The 27,453-nt window shown below is 31.2% G+C and overlaps 1 protein-coding gene across 1 annotated transcript; it reads left to right on the top strand.

The window, feature by feature from the left end:
• Positions 1-19,184: 19,184 nt before the first annotated feature.
• LOC120139048 (dCTP pyrophosphatase 1-like) lies at positions 19,185-20,698 on the top strand. The gene is made up of 2 exons (XM_039154388.1): positions 19,185-19,393; positions 20,382-20,698. The coding sequence occupies exons 1-2, from the start codon at positions 19,265-19,267 to the stop codon at positions 20,640-20,642; spliced, it is 390 nt and encodes a 129-aa protein (XP_039010319.1). The 5' UTR covers positions 19,185-19,264; the 3' UTR covers positions 20,643-20,698.
• The last annotated feature ends 6,755 nt before the right edge of the window (positions 20,699-27,453 follow it).

The raw sequence follows: 27,453 nt of genomic DNA, 5'->3' as shown, positions 1-27,453 counted from the left end.
GAGATTGTATTTTAGAAGGAAAAAGTTAGCGTTGGCTAACAAGAATATGTGATGGGAATATACTGTAAGTATAAGATTATAAGATATTGTCAGGATATGATAACCAAATATGAAATGGATCTGGATATAGTTGTATATTTGGATCATGGTAATGTGGTATAGTAAAGGAAATAATGATTTGTATATTTGAGTAAAGCTGAGGATTGATAAAAAGAATTTGAGAATGTGTATATCGATGATCAGTTTATAAGACAAATGAAGTCATAATGTTGAGTTTGAACACCGGAATTTACATGATGTATGAGAATAGAGGTGAAATTGATAAGTTAAGTAAACTAATTTTGAGATAATTTCGATTGGAAATGATGTATATGATTGGTAGAATAGGGCTTGTGCACTAGATTAAACAGATGTTATTGACTAACTATCAGAGTAAAAGTGATAGAGTTATGAGATTGGAGGAAAAGATAAGTTGAGTTAATCAATTATGACGTGACTCTGAATATTGTGTATTCTGATCGGATAACTATGATGTAGATAAGGAGAAAAGTAATTGTATGGAGCTTTAAGGAAGGAAAATACAAGTATAAGAGATGATAAAGAATGAAGTTCTGTATAAGTAAATTAAGTTATCAAAGTTATGAGGATACAATGAAGATTGGTACATAGAGATGAGTATAGGTGATAGGACAAGAGTATATGAATATGAAAGAAAAGATATGATTTATGTATAAGGAGATTTCAATTTGGAATGAATAAAGGAATAATGGAATAAAGAAATGAAAAGGATTGAGTTTAAGGGATTAGATATGATGAAGGTTATATGGAAGTGTAGATGATAAGTTCGATATAGAAGTACGAAAAGTGTGCAAGGTGATGTGAAAAGATTCTTTAAAGTGTATGTTTAATCATATTTGAAGAAGATTTAAGGTTGTGTTCTTGGTTAAATGATGATGGAAAAAGAGTTTGGTTATGGTTATAAGGTAATTAGAGAGGGATGTTACTGTCTACGTCATGAGTGACATTATATGGAATTTTAGAAAGGTCAGAGGAAAATGCAGCATCGAAGAAGAGAAAAGACATGAATAGATTGAGGTTACTGGTTACTGTGTATATAATAAGTGACAGTAAATAAATGTATAATGGAAAAAGGAAGTTGAAGAACTAAAGGAATGAAAGGTTAAGTACAGGAGGCAACATGAGAACATTAGAAGGTATGTTCTTATTGGTATGTGCAATGAAAATTCGAGGATGAATTTTCTTAAAAGGAGAGGAGATTTGTAATATCCCGAAATCCGGGTCAGTGACTAAAACGAGAATTTTTGAAATTTGGTGATAAAAGCATAATAGTTAAATAGTTCAATGACTTATTGGAAATATAGTTGAAGGTTGTTTAGTAATTATTGAATGAATTAAAGGGTAAAATGGTCAATTGACAAGTAAGATTTTTATTTTCCCTTATAAGATAAGGAAACCACGTGGGAAGAGAGAAAAAGTTCCAGAGTTCTCTTCTCTTCTTTCTTCTTCATACGTGAAGGCTTGAGCAAAAGGTGAGTCTTCTATTTAGATAATTTATGGTTAAATTTAAGGTTGGGTTATGATCATTAGATGATAACTAGGGATGGCAAACGGGCGGGTCGGATGCGGATACCCCCTCCCCCATCCCTATACCCACCTAATATTTTTCAATCCACCTCCCGCCCACCACCCATGATAGGTAAAAATTTTCAAATCCACACCCGCCCAAGTGGGTACATTCTTAAATCCATCCCCACACCCACTACCCACTGGAGACGTATCCGACAAGACCCGCTTGACAACAAACTTAAGTTATACATAAGCAACAAACATAAAACAAACACATCTATTAAGAAACATAATAAAATAAATCAAGGATTATCTGAGTTAAGTGTTAATATAGATCTTAAAGTACATAAAACACCATAATAAAAAGACATAATTAAAGTCTAGAAACATAAATGACAAACACTTAATGTTTTTGTTCTTTGGTACAACATTCTAAAATTTCAGGCAATACTTGTGACATCTGATACTCCAGTATTACAATCATCATTCTCATAAAACACTAGTATTGCAAAATACTCGGTTGAAATTTGAATTTGAAAAAAGTCAGTTTCAATGGCGTTAAAAATGGAGGTTTGAGAAGAACGAGTGAAACACTTAATTCTATTCAGTGGCGTTAAAAATGGATATTTGAGAAGCAACGATCTGACTCTATTGGCCTAAAACGTGGGTGCTCAGTCACAAGATACTGATTTGTAGAACATTAAGAAATTAAGCTTAAAACAAACATTGAGATGAATCTAAAAAATAATTAAAAATCAGTACGAGCAAATAAAAATTAAACTCTTAAAACGAAATGTAGAGGAGCTTAAAATGAAATGACTACGGAAATAACTCTTACAAAAATTAAATTTCAAGTAAAAAGGGAAGAAACGTACCTGAATAAGCTGGAGACCAGAGGTTTGAAAGATCGGTGCAGTAACGAGAGGTTTGAAAGGAAAAAATTTATGCATAAACTTATCCTTTATATTTGGTTAAATTACAAGTTATATCTTATACAATATTAAGATTTATAAATTAGTCTCTTAAAATTACACCTAAATTCATAATGGTCCAAAATTTAATGGATATTAGTTGGGTAGGCGGATGCGGGGCGGGTGGATGCGGTGTGGATGCGGGGCGGGTAAGGTCTCAAACCCATTACCCGCCCACTACCCGCGACAGGTACCACTTTCTAAATCCACACTCGCCCACTACCCACTAAAATTATACCATCCTAGGCGGGTACGGTGCAGAATCCACGAAATTGTTCCCCGATTTCCATCCCTAATGATAACTAAGCTTAAGGAAAGCTTAAGTTATCTTAAAATTAAAAGATAAAGGAGTTAGGGAAGATTAAATATTTGGAGTTCTTGAGTGAAATATTGAAATAAAGTTTATAATAAGAATTGAAAGTTGAATTTGACTTGCCATCAATAAGAATAAGAGATTTATGAAGTTAGAAAGGATTAATAACAAAGTTGAAAGTTTAGTAAGATTCTTAAATTTTAAGAATCATGATGAGATATGGAAGATAAAGATTGTTTATATGAATATAAGTTGGTTTAAGTAATGGTAGTTGAGTTTAATGACATGATAGGGGTTTAAAAGAGAAGAACTGAGTGAAGAAATGATGATTTTTGGGCTTAAAATACAATTTATGGGTTGTGTGTATCGATGCACTCTCAAATAAATGAATATCGAATGCAATTAGTGCATCGATGCATAATGAGTGAATTGATGCACCTGCTTAAAATACAAACATCGAATGGGATTTATGCACCGATGCATAGATAGTGCATCGATGCACCCGTCAAGGGATGCATCGATACATGGTGTAGTGCATCGATGCATACCTTCATTAAAAGATAAAAATAGCTTTTTTTAGCCTAAGAAGTGATAGTTTAGAATATATCAATTAGTATACTTATATGTATCAATGTATTACTATGTAGATTTAGAACGTAATCTCGTTCCGAAACAATTGAAGGATTAGAATCGAGTCAAAACAAGGCTAAGGTGAGTATATATTATAAGTACGGTACAATGGAATAAGACTTGTGATAAGTCTAATTCCTATGTTGATTTTCATATCACAATAGTTATGAACATGCATACATGATAATTATTATGATACATGCATAAAGTATATATGTTCATATGATTTGATAAATGATATATGTGAATAGATTCAAATGCAAATGTGACATGGTAAGTGATATGAGTTATGTGATCACAAGAGAAACGACATGAATACATGAACATATGAAACATAAGAATAATGCCCATGATATACGATATGAGAGCTATAGGTATAGTTGGCATGCCAAGAGTTGAGACAGATACAGTACATAGGTCCTCCGGGACAAAATTTCATAGCCCCTAGTGGGGCCCCATACGAGCTGTGGTGACAGTAATAGTGCACAACCTCAATATACTCGAATACCTTGAGTTCTCAAAAATGTACATGGGCCTATAAAAGGTTTATCAAAGGTAATTGCATTGTTATAGTTATATGTTACCATATTATTATTGTTTATATTGAATTGTATATGACATGATTGAATGGATAGATTGCATGTTCATATTCATACGGAATGCATTATTATTATATTTATATGTCTCATTAAGTTTATGACTTAGTGTGTAAGTGATTTACATGTAGGTACCATGAATCAGGAAGAGCGGAAATAGGGTGGCAAGAACAGCAGTACTACTAGAAGATCAGATCAGAAGTAACATATAATATAAAGTATGTCTTTTGTCGTGTATAGTGTTGGCATGTAAGAAAAGTGTGTTACGAATGCTCTGATCGATTTAGTATTTTGTGGTTTCTTTTATATAAATTAAGGTATTTAGTTTTAATGAAAGTTTAAAATTTCTCTGTTTTCTTTAAGTGTCAAAGTTTGAAAGTCAATGTGACACCTCGAACTCATATTCGGGTCGGATATGGGTTAAGGGTGTTACAGTTTGGTTGTATTTCTTATGTACACATAAATTCTGCTGAAAGAAGTAAATTTGATGCTAAGTCCAACAAATGCGTCTTTGTTGGTTATGGTGGTGATGAGTTTGCTTACCGGATTTGGGACTTCGAAAATCGAAAGATCATCAGAAACAGAGACATCGTTTTCAATGAGAATGTGATGTACAAAGACAGGTCAACCATAGAATCAAGTAGCTCCAATACTGAAGCTGAAACAAAGGAATTTGCTGAGTTTAAGGAGATTTCTGGAAATGATGTTCATATCAGTCCTGAAGCAGTTCAAGAAGAACCAAGCACACTAGAACTAAGACGCTCCTCCATAATTTCTAAACCAACCCAACATTATTCGCCTTCTTTGCACTTCTTGTTGCTGACTGAAAATGGTAAACCAAAGTGCTATGATGAAGCAATGTAGGTGGAGGATTCAGTCAAGTGGGAGTCTTCCATGAAAGATGAGATTGACTTGCTTATGTCAAATCAGACGTGAGAATTAGCTGAATTACCACCATGCAAGAAAGCACTCCATAACAAGTGGATTTACAGGATCAAAGAGAGCATGATGGGAGCAAATGCTACAAAGCAAGATTGGTGTTGAAAGATTTTCGGCAAAAAGAATGTATTGACTATAATGAAATTTTCTCTCTAGTAGTGAAACTGTCTACAATCAGACTGGTATTGAAAATTGTAGCTGCATAAAATCTACATCTTGAGCAGTTATGTAACATCTTCAATATCGGGTTAGTGATTAAAGTGTAAGATTTTTAAATTCAATGACCAAATTAAATAAATTGAAAAGTGAATTAATTAATTGAAAGATGTTGGTATATGATGAATTAATAAGTGAAAGAGAAGTAAAATGATAAATAGGTCTTTGAACAAGGAAATAATTAAATAATAATTAATGGGTATTATAATACCCATGTGAATCATAATTGGGGAAACATAGTTTCCAGACAATTCATTTTCTTATCTTCTTTATCTTCTTCTCTTCTCCAACGTGAAGACCCAAGCCAAGGTAAGTTTAATTTCTTTTGGTTAATTCTTAAAATTTAAGAGTGGGTTTTGATCCTTAGGTGATACTTAAGCTTAAGGAAAGCTTAAGTTATTTTATAATCAAAAGATAAAGAAGTTATGAAAGATTAAAGAGAATGGGTTTCAAAGTGAATTTCTGAAAAATAGTTAATAAATGAACTTTGAGATGAAATTTGATTTGTCATAGGTGTAAATAATAAGTTATAAGTGTTAGAAATAAGTTTCGATTACATGACAAATTTGGTATGATTCTTAGCTTTAAGAATTTTGATGAAATATGGGAGATTATAAAGTGTTGAAATGGTAGGAATTAGTAAAAGTTGTTATAGTTGAGTTTGGTGGTATGAAAGAAGCTTTGTATGAGGAAATTTAGTGAAGAGTTGATGAATTTGCAGGTGAAAAATCTTGTTTTGAGCAGAGCGTATCGATACCCTATGTATGTGTATCGATTCCCTCTTGAACGAAAAATTCCATAATGTAATAAGGGTATCGATACCCTAAGAAAGATATCGATACCCCCTAAAGGAAAAGTTGAAGTTTGGTTCATTAAGTCGTTTAAGCTATTAGTATCAAATTATAAGGTTTAGGCTTTTGATAATTGTCTCAGAAATTATGTTTATGTAGATATCGAGCCTAAACGAGTTCTGGAACAAGGGACAAGTAAGATTGATCGAGGGAAAGGTAAAGAGATCTAGGTGAGTGCATATGCATAGCATGAATATAGTATTATAATCAGTTCTAGACTTGTGATAAGTCTAGATTCAATATTTTGAACATGATCACTTTCCATATTATGATAAATGATATGAATTCATATCATATGCATTATGTGACATGAATATGCATGAAAAGTTATATGAGCTATGTGATAAATGTATGGAAATCACATGTCTATGTGATAAAGGTATGAAAATAATATGTCTATGAGATACACTATATGTGTAACACCCCCAACCCGTATCCGACCCGGATACGAGTCCGAAGTGTCACATTGACTTTTCAAACATTTATTCGTATAAAATAGTGAGTAATTTAAAATCTTTGATAACATTTAACTTATTCAAAACGTTTACAAAATATATCAGAGTTCATACAATTTATATCTTTAGACTACATGCCAACTACACTCTATATACAATATATATATTTTCTGATCTGACATTTGGTAAGGAGAAGTGACATGTCTTGCTCCGCATTACTCTTTACTCTTCTCGAAACCTACGTGTGAAACAATCACACGCTAAGTCGAAGACTTCGTGAGGCATAAAAACTCATAATGCACTTTATAACATATATTAATACATGCATGTTCTGTTCTATCATGTTATACCAAATTACATGCTTTCTTCGTATCATATAAAATCATATCAGATCAATTACAGTAAATACATACATACACATAACTCATCATTAACAGTTTATCATGTAATCACATACTTTTATGCTTAACCTTTTCAATCAAACACTATACACACACAACATATATCATTTCTATAACATTTATCATACCACTAATATATTTTTGTTCATATCTCTGGATTAGCCCATGTACATATGTGAGAACTATAGATATGTGAGTTTATGGAGGTTGTGCACTAATGTTGTCACCACAGCTCATATAAATGCACCGAAGTGCCACATAGAATTGCACCGTAGTGCCGCGTAGAATTACACCGTAGTGCCATATAATAATGTCCATAAGGACCACATATCATTCCTTAAGAATCATATACATATACTAGGGATCAAGTATGCGTCTCACCAGACTTCACACATGTTCCAAAGAATACATATATGTCCCGAAGGACCACAATGTCCCGAAGGACCACAATGTCCCGAAGGACCACATATCATTCCTTAAGAATCATGTACATATGCTAGGGATCAAGTATGTGTCTCACCAGACTTCACACATGTTCCAAAGAATACATATATGTCCCGAAGGACCACAATGTCCCGAAGGACCACATATCATTCCTTAAGAATCATATACATATGCTAGGGAACAAGTATGTGTCTCACCAGACCTCACACATGTTCCAAAGAATACATATATGTCCCGAAGGACCACATAGACCCTCGACTCTTGGCATGCCAACTATACCCCTAGCTCTCAAGACACAAAACATGGGCATTTTCTTTTATACTTATCATTTCACATAACACATAGTTCAATTACTCATAGAACATTTTCATATGAGTCACATTTACATGTCACATAGCTTATATACTTTCTCGCGTAGTTACATAGATCCATGTCATATAACATATCATATAGCTTAGATCATTTCTCAGATATTCATATAAACATACATATCATATCTTGTTCACATATGATCATATATGCTTCATATAACAGATAGAAACACCTAGAACACTTTCTCATAGCTTATATCAATTTTCAGAGTCCTTTCATATTACCTGATGACATATATCATATAGATATATAATAACTGATATCATATTATCTACCTTATGCTCCATTTCTTTGTATTCCCTTTTTCATATCGGCATACATTTAAATATTCTTATATGTCCTATCAATATCCTATAAACTTACTCATGACTTCCACAATACTCTTTAATAAAACTTTGTAGCTCTTCACTATAATACATAAACCATAGTTTCCTTTAATTTATCAATCTTCCCTATATAACTTATGTATCCTTATTTATGCCCTCGAATTCATACTATTATCTTAGAGTCTCCTAACATTTCTCGTATAATCACTTATACCATATCATATAACTTATACTTGATTATCTTATTCTATCATGTTCATTTCATTTCTTATGACTCTATCATATAACTTATTTCATGTTCTTCCATTATTACATATTAAAGTCTTACATACATCATATATCATATACAAAGCATATCATTATCTTTAGTCATGCATACATACAATCAATGTAATACAGATAATCACATATAATTATAACCACACATAATCATGTCCATGACTTCATGCATATTACTCTAGGAAATAGACTCATCGCAAGTCTTATTTCCATTAAACACTACATATCACTAGTATGCACTCACCTGGCCTCACTAGTCCATTCCAATCTCTTATCTTACCTTTTTATCGATCTTACTTGTCAATGATTCCGGAACTCGTTTAGGCTATGAATCTACATAATTATACATTTTAAGACAATTATTAGATACCTACACCTTGTAATTTGATACTAGCAACTTAAACGAACTTATTAAACCAATATTTACAATTTTCCTTTAGGGGGAATCGGTTCCCTCCTGTGGGGGTATCGGTTCCCCCATGACATTCTGGAATTTTTATTCGCTTGAAGGGGTATCGATTCCCCTTGAATGGGTACCGATTCCCCTAGCCCAGAATTACATTTTCAGCACGAAAAATACTTCATTTCAACTTAAACACTTCCTATTTCAACCTCTTTTATATACTAAACTCAAACACACATACTTAAACCCATTTGTGCTCATTTATCCCATCTTAATTCTCAAAAACCTTTCCTCTTATGAAATTCAATAATCATACTCAAATTTTCTATATTTCTAAATACAATTCTATCACTCCAAATCTCTTAATTTAACCATTGACAAGTCAAATTTAACTTCAAATTCTACTTATCAATTCTTTTCCAAAATTTCATATAAAAACTCCAAATCTTTAATCTCCCTTAACCCCTCCATTCTTTGATTTTATCGTAACCCAAGTTTTCCTTAAGTTTATCCATCAACTAAAGATCAAAAACTAAACTTAAAATTCAAATAATAATCAACTAATAAAACTCTCACCTTTGCCTTGCTCTCCCACGTATGAAGAAGAAGAAAGGAGAAGAGAACTCTGGATGTTTCTCATTTCCCACGTTTATATCACCTTTAAAAGAAAGATAAAAATCTTTCTGGTCAAATGACCATTTAACCCTTAATTTCCTTTAATAATTACTAAATAACCTTCATCATATATTTCCAATAATCATTCAATTATTTCATTCTTATACGTTAATCACCAAATTCTGAAACTTTTCAATTTGGTCACTAACCCGGTATTGCGGATGTTACAACTCTCCCCTCCTTATAAGAAAATTCGTCCTCGAATTTTCACTGCACATCTTAATAAGAACATATCTTCTAAAGTTCTTATGTTGCTTCCCTGACTTATTCTTTCTTGTCATCATCAGAAACTTACTTTTCAATCCTTTAGTTTTCCAACTATCTTTTTCGTTTATACATTCATCTTCTGTTGCTTATCATATAAACAATAACCAGTAATACCAATCCATTGTTGTCTTTTCTCTCATTCGATTATGCATTTTCCTTTGACCTTTCTAAAATTCCATATAATTTCACTCATCACGTTGACAGTAACATCCATCTCTATATCATAAATCCATCTATTTCTTCATAACTCTCTAATTACCTTATAACCATACCAAACTTGTATTTCGTCATCATTTGACCAAAACACAACTTTAAATCTTCTTCAATTGTGATTAAACATATACTTTAAGGAGTCAAACAATATTTTCACATCACCTTGCACACTTTTCGTGTTTCTATATCGAACTTATCATTTACACTTCCATAAAAATCCTCACTTCATTCACTATATCACGTTTATGTAATCAAAATATACAACTATATCTAATACAATTTCATCACAAAATCTTGTTAGTCAACGCTAACTCTTTCATTCTAAAGTACAAATCCTTATCATCTCCACACTCTTTCTTATACACAATACTATCCCTTTGTTTCAGATTCATAACTCTGATTCCATTCATATAATGTTACTTATCTTGTAGACAGTAACATCAATTCTTATCACTAAAAATAAAAAATCAATCAATTCATTTCTTTCCTCATTTTCTAATTAATTCACCACAATCCAAACTTTTACTCATTCTTTCATCCTTGTCTGTATTACGATACACATAATCTCTTCATATAACCTTACATACTTTTCTTACTTCTAATCAAACTTATAATTTGCACTTCCTTATAACCCTTTATCATATTTAATCATTTAAACACCATCTTTTCATTTCTTTATCCATTCATCCTTTTATTATCAAAATCTTCTTATATACAAATCATATCTTTCCTTCCATGTTCACATACTCTTGTCTTATCACTTATTTTTATCTCTGTGTAACCATCTTCATTGCATCCTCATAACTTTGATATCCCTGTTTCTTCTACCGATCTTTATTCTTTATCATCTCTTGTATTTGTATTTTCTTCTTTAAAGCCACTTTTTAAAACATACCAATGCTTATCTCTTTGCCTACATCATATCGGTATGATCAAGATACATAACCACATTCAGATTCATATCATATTTGATTAACTCTACTTTATCTTTCCTCCAATCTTATAACTCTAGCACCTTTACTCTGACAGCTAGATAATAACTTTTGTTCAATCTAGGGCACAAGCCCTATTATACCAATCATATACATCCTTTTCAATCTAAATTATCTCAAAATTCGCTTACTCAACTTATCAATTTGACCTCTATTCTCATACATCCTGAAATTTCTTTTGCTCAAACTCAACATTCTGACTTCCTGTGTCCAATAATCTGATCATCGATATACACATTCTCAAACTCTTCTTATCAATCCTCAGCTTTACTCAAATATATAAATTCTTACTTTCTTTTCCTTTACTATACCATATTACTATGATCCAAATATGCAACTGTATACAGATCCATTTCAGATTTGGTTATCATATCCTGACAATATCTTATAATCTTATAATTCCAATACATTTTTATCACATACTCTAGTTAGCCAATGCTAACTCTTTCCATCTTAACTGTAAACCCTTATCATAAACATACTCTTGTTTATGCGCAATACTATCACTTCGTTTCAAACTCATAAGCTTTGACTTTATACATCTTATACACTTGTCACTGATGCACTTATCCTTGAGTTCTTCTATACGTACTCACCACGTCATTAGATCTTTTTAACATTCTTATGGTGACACCTGTTCACCATATTCTATCTTATCCACATAATAACAAAACTACTCTATATCGTGTTTCCGATTCAAAACAATGAAAACTTTCTATCATTATTCAGATATGATTTCAGCTTTCTGAAATCAACTTTTGATCTTACTAGGCATTTCCTGAGGTGTCCGCTCTTCATCCTGCCTGGTCAGGGCAGGTGAATAGCTATCACAATCAGGAATATCACCCTTCACTTACTTCGAAATCATCACGATCGAATTTCTACTGTATTAAACTATTCTTATTCTATTAGCAAGACAACATATTCCTTACACTATCAGATCAGAAATTTTTCAATCTATGTTGGCATGTACACCTTTTATGACACTTTGGACTTCAGTTTATGCCGAGAATCGACTAAACCTTAGCTCTGATACCATTAAATGTAACACCTCCAACCCGTATCCGACCCGGATACGAGTCCGAAGTGTCACATTGACTTTTCAAACATTTATTCGTATAAAATAGTAAGTAATTTAAAAACTTTGATAACATTTAACTTATTCAAAACGTTTACAAAATATATCAGAGTTCATACAATTTATATCTTTAGACTACATGCCAACTACACTCTATATACAGTACATATATTTTTTTGATCTGACATTTGGTAAGGAGAACTGACCTGTCTTGCTCCGCATTACTCTTTACTCTTCTCGAAACCTACGTGTGAAACAATCACACGCTAAGTCGAAGACTTCTTGAGGCATAAAAACTCATAATGCACTTTATAACATATATTAATACATGCATGTTCTGTTCTATCATGTTATACCAAATTACATGCTTTCTTCGTATCATATAAAATCATATCAGATCAATTACAGTAAATACATACATATACATAACTCATCATTAACAGTTTATCATGTAATCACATACTTTTATGCTTAACTTTTTCAATCAAACACTATACACACACAACATATATCATTTCTATAACATTTATCATACCACTAATATATTTTTGTTCATATCTCTGGATTAGCCCATGTACATATGTGAGAACTATAGATATGTGAGTTTATGGAGGTTGTGCACTAATACTGTCACCACAGCTCATATAAATGCACCGAAGTGCCACATAGAATTGCACCGTAGTGCCGCGTAGAATTACACCGTAGTGCCATATAATAATGTCCATAAGGACCACATATCATTCCTTAAGAATCATATACATATACTAGGGATCAAGTATGCGTCTCACCAGACTTCACACATGTTCCAAAGAATACATATATGTCCCGAAGGACCACAATGTCCCGAAGGACCACATGTCATTCCTTAAGAATCATATACATATGCTAGGGATCAAGTATGTGTCTCACCAGACTTCACACATGTTCCAAAGATACTTATGTCCCGAAGGACCACAATGTCCCGAAGGACCACATATCATTCCTTAAGAATCATATACATATGCTAGGGATCAAGTATGTGTCTCACCAGACTTCACACATGTTCCAAAGAATACATATATGTCCCGAAGGACCACATAGACCCTCGACTCTTGGCATGCCAACTATACCCCTAGCTCTCAAGACACATAACATGGGCATTTTCTTTTATACTTATCATTTCACATAACACATAGTTCAATTACTCATAGAACATTTTCATATGAGTCACATTTACATGTCACATAGCTTATATACTTTCTCGCGTAGTTACATAGATCCATGTCATATAACATATCATATAGCTTAGATCATTTCTCAGATATTCATATAACATACATATCATATCTTGTTCACATATCATATATGCTCATATAACACATAGAAACACCTAGAACACTTTCTCATAGCTTATATCAATTTTCAGAGTCCTTTCATATTACCTGATGACATATATCATATAGATATAATAACTGATATCATATTATCTACCTTATGCTCCATTTCTTGTATTCCCTTTTTCATATCAGCATACATTTAAATATTCTTATATGTCCTATCAATATCCTATAAACTTACTCATGACTTCCACAATACTCTTTAATAAAACTTTGTAGCTCTTCACTATAATACATAAACCATAGTTTCCTTTAATTTATCAATCTTCCCTATATAACTTATGTATCCTTATTTATGCCCTCGAATTCATACTATTCTCTTAGAGTCTCCTAACATTTCTCGTATAATCACTTATACCATATCATATAACTTATACTTGATTATCTTATTCTCTCATGTTCATTTCATTTCTTATGACTCTATCATATAACTTATTTCATGTTCTTCCATTATTACATATTAAAGTCTTACATACATCATATAGCATATACAAAGCATATCATTATCTTTAGTCATGCATACATACAATCAATGTAATACAGATAATCACATATAATTATAACCACACATAATCATGTCCATGACTTCATGCATATTACTCTAGGAAATAGACTCATCGCAAGTCTTATTTCCATTAAACACTACATATCACTAGTATGCACTCACCTGGCCTCACTAGTCCATTCCAATCTCTTATCTTCCCTTTTTATCGATCTTACTTGTCAATGATTCCGGAACTCGTTTAGGCTATGAATCTACATAATTATATATTTTAAGACAATTATTAGATACCTACACCTTGTAACTTGATACTAGCAACTTAAACGAACTTATTAAACCAATATTTAAAATTTTCATTTAAGGGGAATCGGTTCCCTCCTGTGGGGATATCGGTTCCCCCATGACATTTTGGAATTTTTATTCGCTTGAAGGGGTATCGATTCCCCTTGAATGGGTACCGATTCCCCTAGCCCAGAATTACATTTTCAGCACGAAAAATACTTCATTTCAACTTAAACACTTCCTATTTCAACCTCTTTTATATACTAAACTCAAACACACATACTTAAACCCATTTGTGCTCATTTATCCCATCTTAATTCTCAAAAACCTTTCCTCTTATGAAATTCAATAATCATACTCAAATTTTCTATATGTTCTAAATACAATTCTATCACTCCAAATCTCTTAATTTAACCATTGACAAGTCAAATTTAACTTCAAATTCTACTTATCAATTCTTTTCCAAAATTTCATATAAAAACTCCAAATCTTTAATCTCCCTTAACCCCTCCATTCTTTGATTTTACCGTAACCCAAGCTTTCCTTAAGTTTATCCATCAACTAAAGATCAAAACTAAACTTAAAATTCAATAATCAACTAATAAAACTCTCACCTTTGCCTTGCTCTCCCACGTATGAAGAAGAAGAAAGGAGAAGAGAACTCTGGATATTTCTCATTTCCCACGTTTATATCACCTTTAAAAGAAAGATAAAAATCTTTCTGGTCAAATGACCATTTAACCCTTAATTTCCTTTAATAATTACTAAATAACCTTCATCATATATTTCCAATAATCATTAAATTATTTCATTCTTATACGTTAATCACCGAATTCTGAAACTTTCAATTTGGTCACTAACCCGGTATTGCGGATGTTACAATGTGAATTGTGAAAGCCTATGTTATGTAGATGAGAACTATAGCTATAGTTGGCATGCCAAGAGTAGAGGGCCTACGCGGTCCTTAGAGACAAATTCTATGTGGTCCTTCGGGACATATATGTATTCTTTGGAACATGTATGAGGTCTTTTGAGACTCCTACTTGATCCTTGGTATATGTATATGATTCTTAAGGAATTTATATGTGGTCCTTATGGACAATATTATATGGCACTACGGTGCAATTCTACGTGGCACTTCGGTGCAAATTTCTACGCGATCCTTCAGGACAAAAATTTGCGTGGCACTTCGGTGCAAATTTATATGAGTTGTGGCGACAACATAGTGCACAACCTCACAGTACTCACATACCTCAGGTTCTCAGTATTGTATCATGGGTTATTGAACCTATTGAACTTATTATATGAATTCATGATGGTTAATTTGATCATATTATGGGTAAGATACATGATTATGGGACTTAAATGAATTGAATATATGATTTCATGATATTGCATTTTATTATGACATTTTCATTATATTTATTTGTCATTAGTATTATGCCTCACTAAGTCGATGACTTAGCGTGTGAGTGTTTCACATGTAGGATCAGAGAAGATAGACAAGCAAGGTTAGACAGTTGGGACAACATTACTCCTACAACTATCAGATCAGAAGAAACTTAAACAGTATGTATTATTATGTAATAAATAAGTTGACATGTAAACAAAGTTTTTAAATTAAGTGTGTGTGCTTTGATCGAGTTTTGGAATGTTTTAAATGTATTTATGTAAATGGTAAATGTATAGCGTTGAAAGGTTAAATTTTAAGAGTTTATGTATGTTTTACGGAAGTACTGTAGAAGTATTGTAGCAGTACTATAGCAGGGTATCGATACCTGTAGCAGGGGTATCGATACCCCTCTAATATTCTGGAAAATTTTAGCATTTGGTACTGTAGCAGGGTATTGTTCATGGTACTGTTCATTACTGTTCACGGTACTGTTCATACCGTATTTTACTTTTTTTTTAAATGTATATTTTCTTAAATTGGTTATAACGAACATAATTTAATAATATATTATCATATTTTCTTAATATGAGTTCAAATATTTTGTTATTTTGTAAGAAAATTGTTTTTAAATGTCAATGTGACATCTCGGACTCGTATCCAGGTCGGGTACGTGTTGGGGGTGTTACAAGTTAGATGTAAAGACAACTTTCCTTCGTGGTGATTTGGAGGAAGAAATCTATATGAGGCAACCAGAAGGCTTCATAGAGGCAGGCAAGAAAAATCTGGTATGTAGGTTGAAGAAGAGCTTGTATGCTTTAAAACAAGCTCCTAGACAGTGGTACAAGAAGTTCGATAGCTTCATGAGTAGCAGTGGTTTTACCAGATGCCAAGCAGACCATTGGTGCTACATCAAGAGGTTCGACAACAACTTCATTATTTTATTAGTGTACGTTGATGACATGCTCGTTGCAGACTCAGACATGCAAGAGATTATACACTTGAAGCAAAAATTGTCGAAGCAGTTTGCTATGAAGGATCTGGGTGCTGCAATTTTAGACTCTTCAAAGAACAGCCACCAAAGACGGAGGAAGAACGTGAACACATGGTGAAGGTGTCATATGCCTCAATAATTGGAAGTCTGATGTATGTCATGGTTTGTACCAGACCAGATTTTGCATAAGCAGTGGGAGTTGTTAGCAGGTACATGAATAATCCGGGCAAGGTACACTGGGAAGCGGTCAAATGGATCCTCATATATCTGCGGGGTATCACAAAAAAGGCACTTTATTTCAAAGGTGAAGATACGATACTGACAGACTATGTAGATGCTGACTTAGCTAGAAATGTCGACATCAGAAGAAGCACTAAATGGTATGTCTATACTATAGGAGGACTACAGTAAGATGGGTTTCTCAACTACAGAAAATAGTTGCTCTCTCCACAACTGAAGCGGAATATGTCGCTGTTACGGAAGCCAACAATGAGATGGTTTGGCTCCAAATTTTCTTGGAAGAGTTGGCAAGAAACAAGAAAACAATGTCTTGTATTGTGACAGTGAAAGTGTTATCCATCTAGAGAAGAATCCATCTTTTCATTCCAGAACGAAGCACATACAATTGCAATATCATTTTATCCGGTCAGTTCTGCTACATCGTTTTCGATTCGATATCGACTGATTTTGGGTAATTCACAAAATTTTAAACATCTTTTAGAAACAAAAAAGTGTAAATATGGTAAGTAAACACTAAACCCATATTTGTTTATTGCACATAGCCGCGTTTAAAGTAATGAAGTGTGACTTAGGTAAAACATAAAATTTGGTTTAAACTCAATTCAATGAATCCGGTTGGTTTAATTCTAATCAAAATCCTTTGATCCTCCTTTTAATTTGATTCATATAAATTAATGATGTATTATGATCTATAAAAATTCTTTTTAAATTATATTTTCACATTTAATTTGTTATGATTTTTGAGAGAATCAATAATAATGATTTCTCTCAAATGATGAATATAATGAACATAAATGAATATAACTTAAATCTAATTGGCTGGGATTTAATAACTAAAAACACCACAATTTTATTTTAAAAAATAGACAGCTGAAGTGTACTTCTAATGATTCAAAATTGGCATGCCTTAAGTGAGGTTTCAGTTCAACAATATAAAAGGCAGATATGCATCAACAACAAAATCTAACCCAACACAATTTTATAAAGATATTAGTAAATTAAAATAAAACTACATGGATATACTATTTATTAATGGAAACGGGGTTGGAAGCCATCACCCATCAGTCAAATGACATGTATCTTGATGAAACATTTCACCCATTATACAAAATGACAAACATATGGGGAAAAAACATAAATCTCTTATCATGCAGTTTTGTTTAAAGAAGTATGTGAAGTATTTGAAATTTTTTGTATGGGTTTGTTGACTTTGTTGGGAGTCTTTTATAGTTGATAGAAACCTCTTAAATTGACAAGGTAAAATCATCAAAATTGACCAGTTTACTCGTAAAAAACTTGACGTTTAAAGAAGTTGTCTACCAGCTGTAATTTTCTATTTAAATAATAAATAAATAAATTGTCTATAGTTATCATGATCAATTTATTCATATCGATAAATTAATAACTTGTAAATTAAGATAATTAACCGAAGTTGTAAAGATGATTTGTTTGTCTTTTAGTAGTTATGAGAGATTCTGCAGAGAAAGCCTAACATAACAGGGTCTTAAAAGGTATATGATCATATAACCTTTTTTTATCACAATAATTTCATAACTAAATGCCGTATGAAAACAAATGAACTTTAGTTTAATTTTACGCAATAATTTCAAGTCTATGGGATCATTACTCGACAAAAGAAGTGTCACTTGAAAGTGAGTTGCTAGTATCACCCATTTGGAAAATCGTAAAAAAGACAAACAAGATAAGGTCACTTTCCCTCCTATAAGGATTCACCATCATAATAACAATACCTATTGGTTCTACTTGTCCACGGAATTGACTTGTTTGATACTAAGTCGATACCGAACACATAAATAGAAAAAAAGATTCTAAGAAAATATTAAAAATATACATAAAATATATAAAAAAAAACTAAAGACATGAGCGAACCCCAAACATATCATTCTCGTCCAAAGGTAATGAAAAAGAAGAAAAGAACACATGGTACATATAAAGAAAAGAGGCTGCCCAAGGATCGAGGGAAATGCATGTGGGCTACTAACACGTGGCATAATAGATTGTAAGGGTTCAATGTTTTGGGTCGTAAAGTTGTAGCTGTCCGTAGCTAGGATATATAGCTTCCCACAGGCTCACCGATCTCCCTCCACTAAATTTCTCTCGTATTTTATACACTCAAAAAAGTATAAAGATACATGTATATACGCCAAGCTTATATATCATATGCACGTAAGTTCAAAATAGTGCACTACATAAGAGATAAACTTACTCTTGTAAAAAGAGAGAGAAACTTACGAATTAAATGTACACACTCTTTTACACAGAAAACATCCCTTTGTTTTCTGGTTTCTTTCCCCTGCTCTCTTTTTATTATATTAGCTTTCCAAGAAAACTGCAGTTTCTCTCCCAGGTCTCTGAATTTCATCTTTTTATCAAACCCTTCTTTCCTTTTATCATTTTTTTCCTTTCCTTTTATCATTTTTTTATTCCTTTTTTGTATTAAACAAAGGAACGATGACTGGGGGAATTGAGGAAGGTGATCAAAGTGTGAGTCTTGATCTTCTTAAGCAGGAAATGGCCAACTTTGCCAAGGAAAGGGACTGGGATCAGTTCCACAGCCCTAGAAACCTCCTTTTGGCCCTGGTATCTTTCTTTATCTCCCTCTAGAGGCATATTAAACAAAGCTTTATTAGGAACGTTACTCGTTCAGTCTTTGAATATTAGATTATAGTTTCCATTTCCAAGACACAATAAAGATGAAAGGTTAGCGTTTACTGATATATATATATATATATATATAATCTTATTCTTCCGGATACGTTTTATTCACGGAATATAAAATTATTAATAAGAATAAAAGATTATTAAGGAATATAATTATTGGGAATGTTGTATTTTATTGATTTAGTAAGAATATAAGATTAATGTGTTTAGTTAAAAAAATTATTAGAATGTATATTTTATCAAATTATTTTTATTACATATTTATTTTTTAACAAGTTGACTTCTATTATAATATTACTATAATTAATTTATATATATATTTTAAAAATTTATATAAATTTTTTTATAAAATTAAAAAGATAAATATGTTTAATGAAATGATAAAATTTTATTTTAACCTTCGAAATTCATATAAAATTATAATTATGAATTTTTTTTTTAAAATCTAAAATAGTTTAAGAATAAATTTATAATTTAATTTTCGTAGAATTTTTATTATTTAGTGATAGAAGAATGATAATTTTGAAGAAAAAAAATTTAAGAATATTTTAGTTCAGAATACCGGTAATCTAACAATACCTAAAGGAATTAGGTAATCACATTCCCGATAATGATTACCGGTAATATACTTCAAAAAATTTATTGTTGATAATAAAAGATTACCAGGAATAAGATTATCGCCCAATCAAACGGAAGAATAATGCTTTTATTCCTATGATAATGTTGTATATCGTGAACAAAATGGCTCTTAAAGACTAAATCACATAACATGGTTTGCAGATGCATCTCTGCAAGTTGCCTTCTTTCTATTTTTCTCTTATTATTTTTGTACTTCCCACCTAGGGTTTTAAACTTTTCTTTCAATTTGGTCTGCAAATGCTTCACTTTTTTGTGACGATTCATGTAGGTGGGTGAAGTGAGAGAATTGTCGGAGATATTTCAATGGAAAGGGGAGGTACCAAAAGGGTTGCCTGATTGGAAAGAAGAAGAAAAAGTTCATGTCGGTGAAGAACTCTCCGATGTTCTACTCTACCTCGTAAGGTTGTCTGATATTTGTGGCATTGATCTGGGGAAAGCTGTTTTGCGCAAAGTTGAACACAATGCTATCAAATACCCGGCTTCAAAGAAAAACCTCAACTCCAACAATGGCATTACAGGGAGTAGTTGATCATTATCTATTTAAGTGTTTAGTTTTCTTTAAGAACTTGTATTTATATTGTAATAAATGGGCACCTTTAATTAAAGGGTTATGCTTTTGGAGAAAATTATTAAATAAATATATATATATATATATATATATATATATATATATATATATATATATAAAAGATATTTGAAAGATTTTATCATTTTATGTCGGAATCGCTCACTGAAATCCATACTTCTCAATCTTTAATGTAATATTTGACAGAATCAAATTTAATAGTTGATAATCATATATGTATAGTCTTTCAACCATTAACAATTATGATGATCTAGACTAACATCCACTCAAAATGTCAACATAAATATTTGAGATAAACCTGATTTGAGGACTTTCTCTCTTTTTCGGTTTCCTATCTACACTTTTTTATCTTCTTTTAACTTTCATTCACCCCTCACACGTTTTAACTTCGGTTCATGATTGAGTCTTCATCCATTGTAATCTTCTGCTTAAACTAGAAGGAATGAACTATCAATGTATGAGAAGAAGATAAACGTATTCTCAAATAACAAAATGTGAAAGTTAAAAAATGATATAAAAGAAGAAAAAAGAACATAATAGGATTCCTTGATGATTGGTACATCTTACCAACTTTCTCTTTGAACTCATTTGAAGCATTAATGAAGACCCTATCTCTTCTAATCATGAACACCACAAGCCCCATTTTAAAAGTGGAAAGAAACCCTTTTTTAACAAACTTAAAGCGCCACGATATAATAATGAACGACCATAATGACCGTCATCATTGATCAAGCCCTGCTCTATCTTCACACTCACTATATAAGCAATCAGTTGTGAATTGACTGAAACACTTCGCAATCCGCATTATCACCAACCGGTATTTCTTTTTCTAAGGACGCTGAAAAAGGGTTCTATGGCCGTATCAATGTTTTCGAACTCGATGGTGTTTGTGTCGTGGTGCCGGGGAAGGAGGCGTCTGAAGAGGAGACGAGGAAGCACGATACGACTCGGGTATAAGGCTAAATGTCGCGGGTTCTGGTTAGGGTCACGCCCGGTGATTCGATGGAGTGTGATGGTTGGTCCTCTGAAAATACTGAAAAAGATCATTTCGGAGATCATGGTTCAGGAAGAGTTCATAGAGACTTATTATATGTACTTGCCCTGCTTACGCCCTCAATTGTTTCCCTTGTGTTGATATATAATTTGGATACATTTTTCTCCCTTTTTTTCCCTCCTCCTTCTGCTCCTTCCTTATGTTAAGAATGCTTTATAATTTTCTTTTGGCTTATTATACGAATTGGTACTTGAATTTAATGACTTTATCAAATTAATATTTAAACTTGAAAGAAAATCTTAAATATTACCTATGTTAACTTAACATGTCATCTCAATAAGTGGTTGAGATTCATGAACTTGGTAGGCCAAATTTGAATCCTCTCATCGTCACTCTTGATGGACAATCTGTAAATTCTTATGTAAATATAAATTGAGTCTTATATATACTGATATTTGATTGGGGGATACACCCCTTACCTAAATTTTTATAAGAAAAAAATGAATCAAATGATAAAGTTATTAAGTATCATGTGTCATAACTTAACTGGTTGTTGGAAGACCATGTCGGTGTTGACTATCAACTTGAGAATTTCTTTTCTCAAACTTATGTATCATTTTGATATTTTTTTTTTCAAATTCAAGTACCAATATGCGGCAAAAATAAATTCAAGAACTAATTTGAGAATTGTCGCAAAGTTCAGATGCAAGTATAATAATTTTTTCTAGTCACTAAATAAAATAAACAATATTGTCTAAAACTGAGAATAATTCGTCACTGTGATATTCTTCAAAGATTTTGTGATTAAACTTTGTAGTATTTTATTTTTATAAAACAAATTTGGTTTATGCTTATTTTATAAGAACAGTTAATCTATTATTTCTATTTTATATTGATCATTAAATTTATTTTTTATTATAAAAACGGAACTAATATTATCTTTTAATTTAATTTTTATTTATAACTTTAAATATAGATTTCATTAGGATTAGAAAAAATTTCAGACCTAGTTTAGGGTGTGTTTGGTAAAGCTTTCTAAAAGCACTTTTATTAAAAAAAATCCGTTTTGCTTGTAAATTAATGTAAAATGTGTAAAAAATAAACAATAGAAATGCAATGAAAACAGTGGTTTCAAACTAACCGCAAAAGCTAAGAATTTTTAATTTTTTTCATTTTCAATTTTTCATTTGGAAGCAAATTATAATGTTACCTTTACTAATGCATTGGCTCCACTAAATTATGTATTTATATTTTATTTTAATAATTTATTAATAACATCCTTAACAATAATTTATTACTTTAATAATTTATTTTAATTATTTAAAAATAAATAAAATTATTTTATATTAAAATATAATAGTGAGTTATAATATATATTTTTATTTGTATTTTTTATATTTTATATTTTTGTTATAGTTTAAATTATATATTTTTTGAATTTATTATAGTTTAAAATTATGATATATAAGTGTAAAATAATTAAATGTTATATTTTTAATTTACATCATAATGTCTAAGTGACATTTTATATTTTCAAACTCATTTTTAACAGCAATCCAAACAATTAAATTTAAACTGCACTTTTGTACAACACAATTAAAAGTTCATTTCTACAACACTTTTAAAAGTCACTTTTCAAAAGTCAAACCAAATTCGCCCTTTCGTGAGAAGTAAGAACCTCCTTAAGCGTAGTCAGTTTGAATCCCATCTAAGGATGTAAAAAAATGGCCCGACCTGTAAAATTAAATGAAACTAACTTAAGTTAAAACTATTTTTGACTTGAGGTGGTGGTGTGTAATACCCCAAAATTTTGTCTTGTAACCAAATGTAATTTTTAAAGTTATATATTTGTCCCCATAAATGAATAATTCACCATAAGAATGATGTTTTGTGGGTTTCAGATTTTTGATCTAGAGATTGTATTAAAATCTATTAAGTGATAAAGTTCGGTAAAAATATTCAGATGATCGGATCGAATCGGAAGTTTGAGAAATTTGAAGGACGATAGAAGAAGGTTAAAAAATATTATTTCTATATTTTAGAATTGTGAAATTTAACATGGATCATTGGAATTAAGATCAATTTTTCATGATAAATCAGATTGTTTAACTATGATGGCTAGTTTGTAATTTTTGGAAAATTCAAGGAAAAGTAGAAAGTATGAAAAGGTTTATTCATGTTTGACTTGAAGATGATGTAGGGAATATGATTTCATGGAAATGGAAAAAGTGGAAATTATCATGTTTTAGTTATGGTAAAAAGGTAAATTAGAATAATTAGTATTAAGAATGTGTTAGGAGATATTTTGTAGAAAACTCAAGAATTTCTCATATTCTTCTTGCTCTTGTCGTAAACCCCATAGCAAAGGTAAGGAAGCTTTCAATTGATTTTTAAGCCATTTTATTTGATTTTGGATTAAAGTGTGAAATAGAGAATTTATCTATATCAAATTCTTTATCATTTGGTGTAAATATTCATAGTTTTCTTGCATGGAGAATTGATTTCATGAATATGGTGGATGAATGGGAAGTTGAAATTGATGATTTAAGATTGGATTTTTATGTTAGTGGAGTTGTTTCCAAGAAAGTTTGATGATTAAAATCATGTAGGAATAACTATATTGAATTTGGTTAAGCTAGGGTTTATGGAGGAATTATTATTTTATATGATATGATTGAGATTGTATGGAAATGATGATAGGAGCTTGAATTCATGCTTGAATCAAAGTGAAAATCATGCTAGAATTGCTTAGGTTGATTCGGCCCTGAGGAAGAAAAAGAAGAAAAATATACAAAAATTTCCTAAGGGCTAGAATTGATATTAGAATGATTCTACATGCTTTAAAATGTGATTTGGATCAATTTGGAACTTTGTAAAGTTTAGGGACCATTTTTTCATATTATGGAAAATTTTAGGGATTAAAGTACAATTGTTCAATAATCGATGTAGTATGCTTGAAAAGTTTTAGAAGCTTGAATGTGAAGTTAATGATAAAAGGACCATTTCAGAATAAATTGGAAAGTTGGATGAATTTTAAAGAATTCATTTGATTGGTTAGAATGTAAAATTGGGAAAAATTATGAGAACTATTGGATGATTTCGGGTATGAACTGCCCAATACACTTTTCTATAACAATTGAATATTTTAGTATATGTGGATACTTTGATGTATATAATAATATTTTAGCCCATTATATGTATATGTGAATTGTTGGTACAATTGGCAAGCCATGAGGTGAAATGTTTATTGATCAATCTTATATTAGTGTATTTGTGCACTCAAATTACTACCAATGTGTACTCTTGTATTAGTGCATCCGTGCACCTGTATTAGTGCAATTTTGCACTAATAATGTTGCCCCAGCAGCATCCACAATTGGCTCATGATGTGGTTTTCTCGTAGAGATGATAATAATTTATCTTATTTATGGATGACATTCTGATGTTGAGGTCGAACAAGTTGGCAAATGGATATCTTCCCCTTGAATTTGAAGGCAAATTGTATATGGGTTATGAATATATTGTTGGGTGGATGTTATTATGGTGTTGAGGTCGAAAAAGTTGGTAGATGAATATCTTCCCCTTGAACTTGAAGGTATTTCATATGGGTTTTGAACAGTGTAATTCCCCAAATTTGGTTAGTGACTAAAATATAAGTTTTGAAAGTTTGGTGGTTAAAGTATAAAGTTTGTAAAAGTTTAGGGACTAAAAATATAATTTGAAAAGTTGTATATTTTAGCCCATAAATGAACAGTTTGGCCTAAAACAAGAATTTTCATGGTAATCAAATTTCGATACGAGATTTGTGTTAAAAGCTATAAAGCGATAAAGTTCGATATAGAAATCAGATAATCGGATCGGACAGGTAAATTTGAAGGATGTTAGATAATGGTTGAAAATATTATTTAAATATTTTAGATCAGAGAAATTTAGCTCAGATCAGTGTAATTTTTCTATTTCTTAACAGTGGAATTTTAAAATGCAATTTTCAAAAATTGCATGGCCAAAGTAGAAGTCAAAGCCATGTTGATTCATCTTTGACTATAGAATATTTTAATGAAGATAATGCAATGGCAATTGGTAATTATCAAATTTCATTATATAATATTTTGGGATTTCTCATTAATTGAATTTTAAATTTAATTATATTATAAAGTATCCTGTGTTAAGGTTGTTAAATACTATAATAACCAATAAATTAAACACATTTTCAGCTCTTGAACAAGCCTAGGCCAAACTCTTTTTTTCTCCAAGATAAGATTTTATTTTTGATTTTAAGCTTACCATGATTGATTTTTGGACTAGGTTGTGAAATAGTGAATTAATCTACATGAAATTCTCTATCATTTGGTATAAATATCACATAGTGAAGATGCTTGAATGTGAGATTAAGAATTAGGGTTTATGTAGGGTTTATGCATTTTGAATAATTGATGAAGGATTTTTATGTTTGTGATGTTGGAGATTAATTCTAAGGATTGTATGATGATCAAAACTATGTGTAAAGCCTTGTATGAATTCGGCCTAATTAGGGTTTTTAGAAATGTTGGATTTTGATGGAATTCGAAGTTGTGATGGTTAGAATAGCATGATTTGATGTAAGGAAGTTGAAATCCATGCTTGAAATTGAATGAAAATATTGTTCCATGCACGTTGATAAGTTCGACGAAGAAAAATTAGGGGAAAATATTGAATATTTCCTATGTTCATGAATTTGATTAGAAGTTTTCTATGTGAATTGGATATCAATTTGGAACTTGAGTTAGTAAAGAGCTCATATATATAAGTTTTGAGAATTGTGAGATATTATTGTAAGAATGTGATATTTGGGGTGTTCATTGTTAATTTTTAACATTGAAATGTTGGAATTTTAAGTTAGAAAGTTGATTGGAACCAAATTGCAAATTTAGTAAATTTTGGGGTGGAATTTGAAAGGTCCTAAAAATATTGACTTGATTGCAAGTTTTAAATGTGAAAGTATCATTTGGATAAATTAGAACAATTCTCAAAGTTTAGTAGCTTGCTAATTTTTTAGTTTATTTTTGAGTTGGGATTAATTGCAAGTTTATTAGGTTGGTGGTTGAATTCTAAAAGCCTAAAAAAGTTTAGGATGAAATTACAAGCTTTTGAATGTTTAAGTGTTGATTTGAATATTTTATTAAGGTGCTGGGAATTTTATGTAGTTAATGTGAAATGATCATAATGGTGAAGGGCTATTATAAATTTATAGAAAGGTTAAGGGAATTCTAGAAAGAATTCAAAATTAGTAGTTTAAACTATGTATTTAGCAAAAGTTGAAGGGTTGATGATGAAATAAATATTTATGGAATTGAATGTGTATTTGTGAGAAGTTTGAAATTACGGTGGGAGTATGATTTAGTTTTGGGTAAATTACATTCTTCACTAAAACTTACTCTCCTATTTCACTCACCGTACTTTTAAATTTTTTTTTCAATTTGCTCATTTAACTTTAGACATTGAACTTTTTTTGTCACTCGACCTTTAAATTTCTAACATTGTTAAATTAAAATTGAAAAAAAGTAAAAGTACAATGAGTGAAATAGAAGAGAGTAAAGTTTAGAGAGTAAACGTGTGTCATTTTTATATTAAAATAAGCCACATGAACACCCCGTTACTAAGTAACGATCGAGTGACCAAAAAAGTTCAATGTCTAAAGTTCAATGAGCAAATTGAAAATTAAAAGTACGGTGAGTGAAATAAGAGAGTAGTAAAGTTTAGTGAAAGCGTAATTTACCTTTT

The sequence above is a fragment of the Hibiscus syriacus genome, unplaced genomic scaffold (assembly GCF_006381635.1).
Source record: "Hibiscus syriacus cultivar Baekdansim isolate YM2019G1 unplaced genomic scaffold, ASM638163v2 tig00110721_pilon, whole genome shotgun sequence".
NCBI classification, from domain to species: domain Eukaryota; kingdom Viridiplantae; phylum Streptophyta; class Magnoliopsida; order Malvales; family Malvaceae; genus Hibiscus; species Hibiscus syriacus.
The sequence above is the reverse complement of the archived record's forward strand: the minus strand, read 5'-3'. Positions and strand labels throughout refer to the sequence as shown.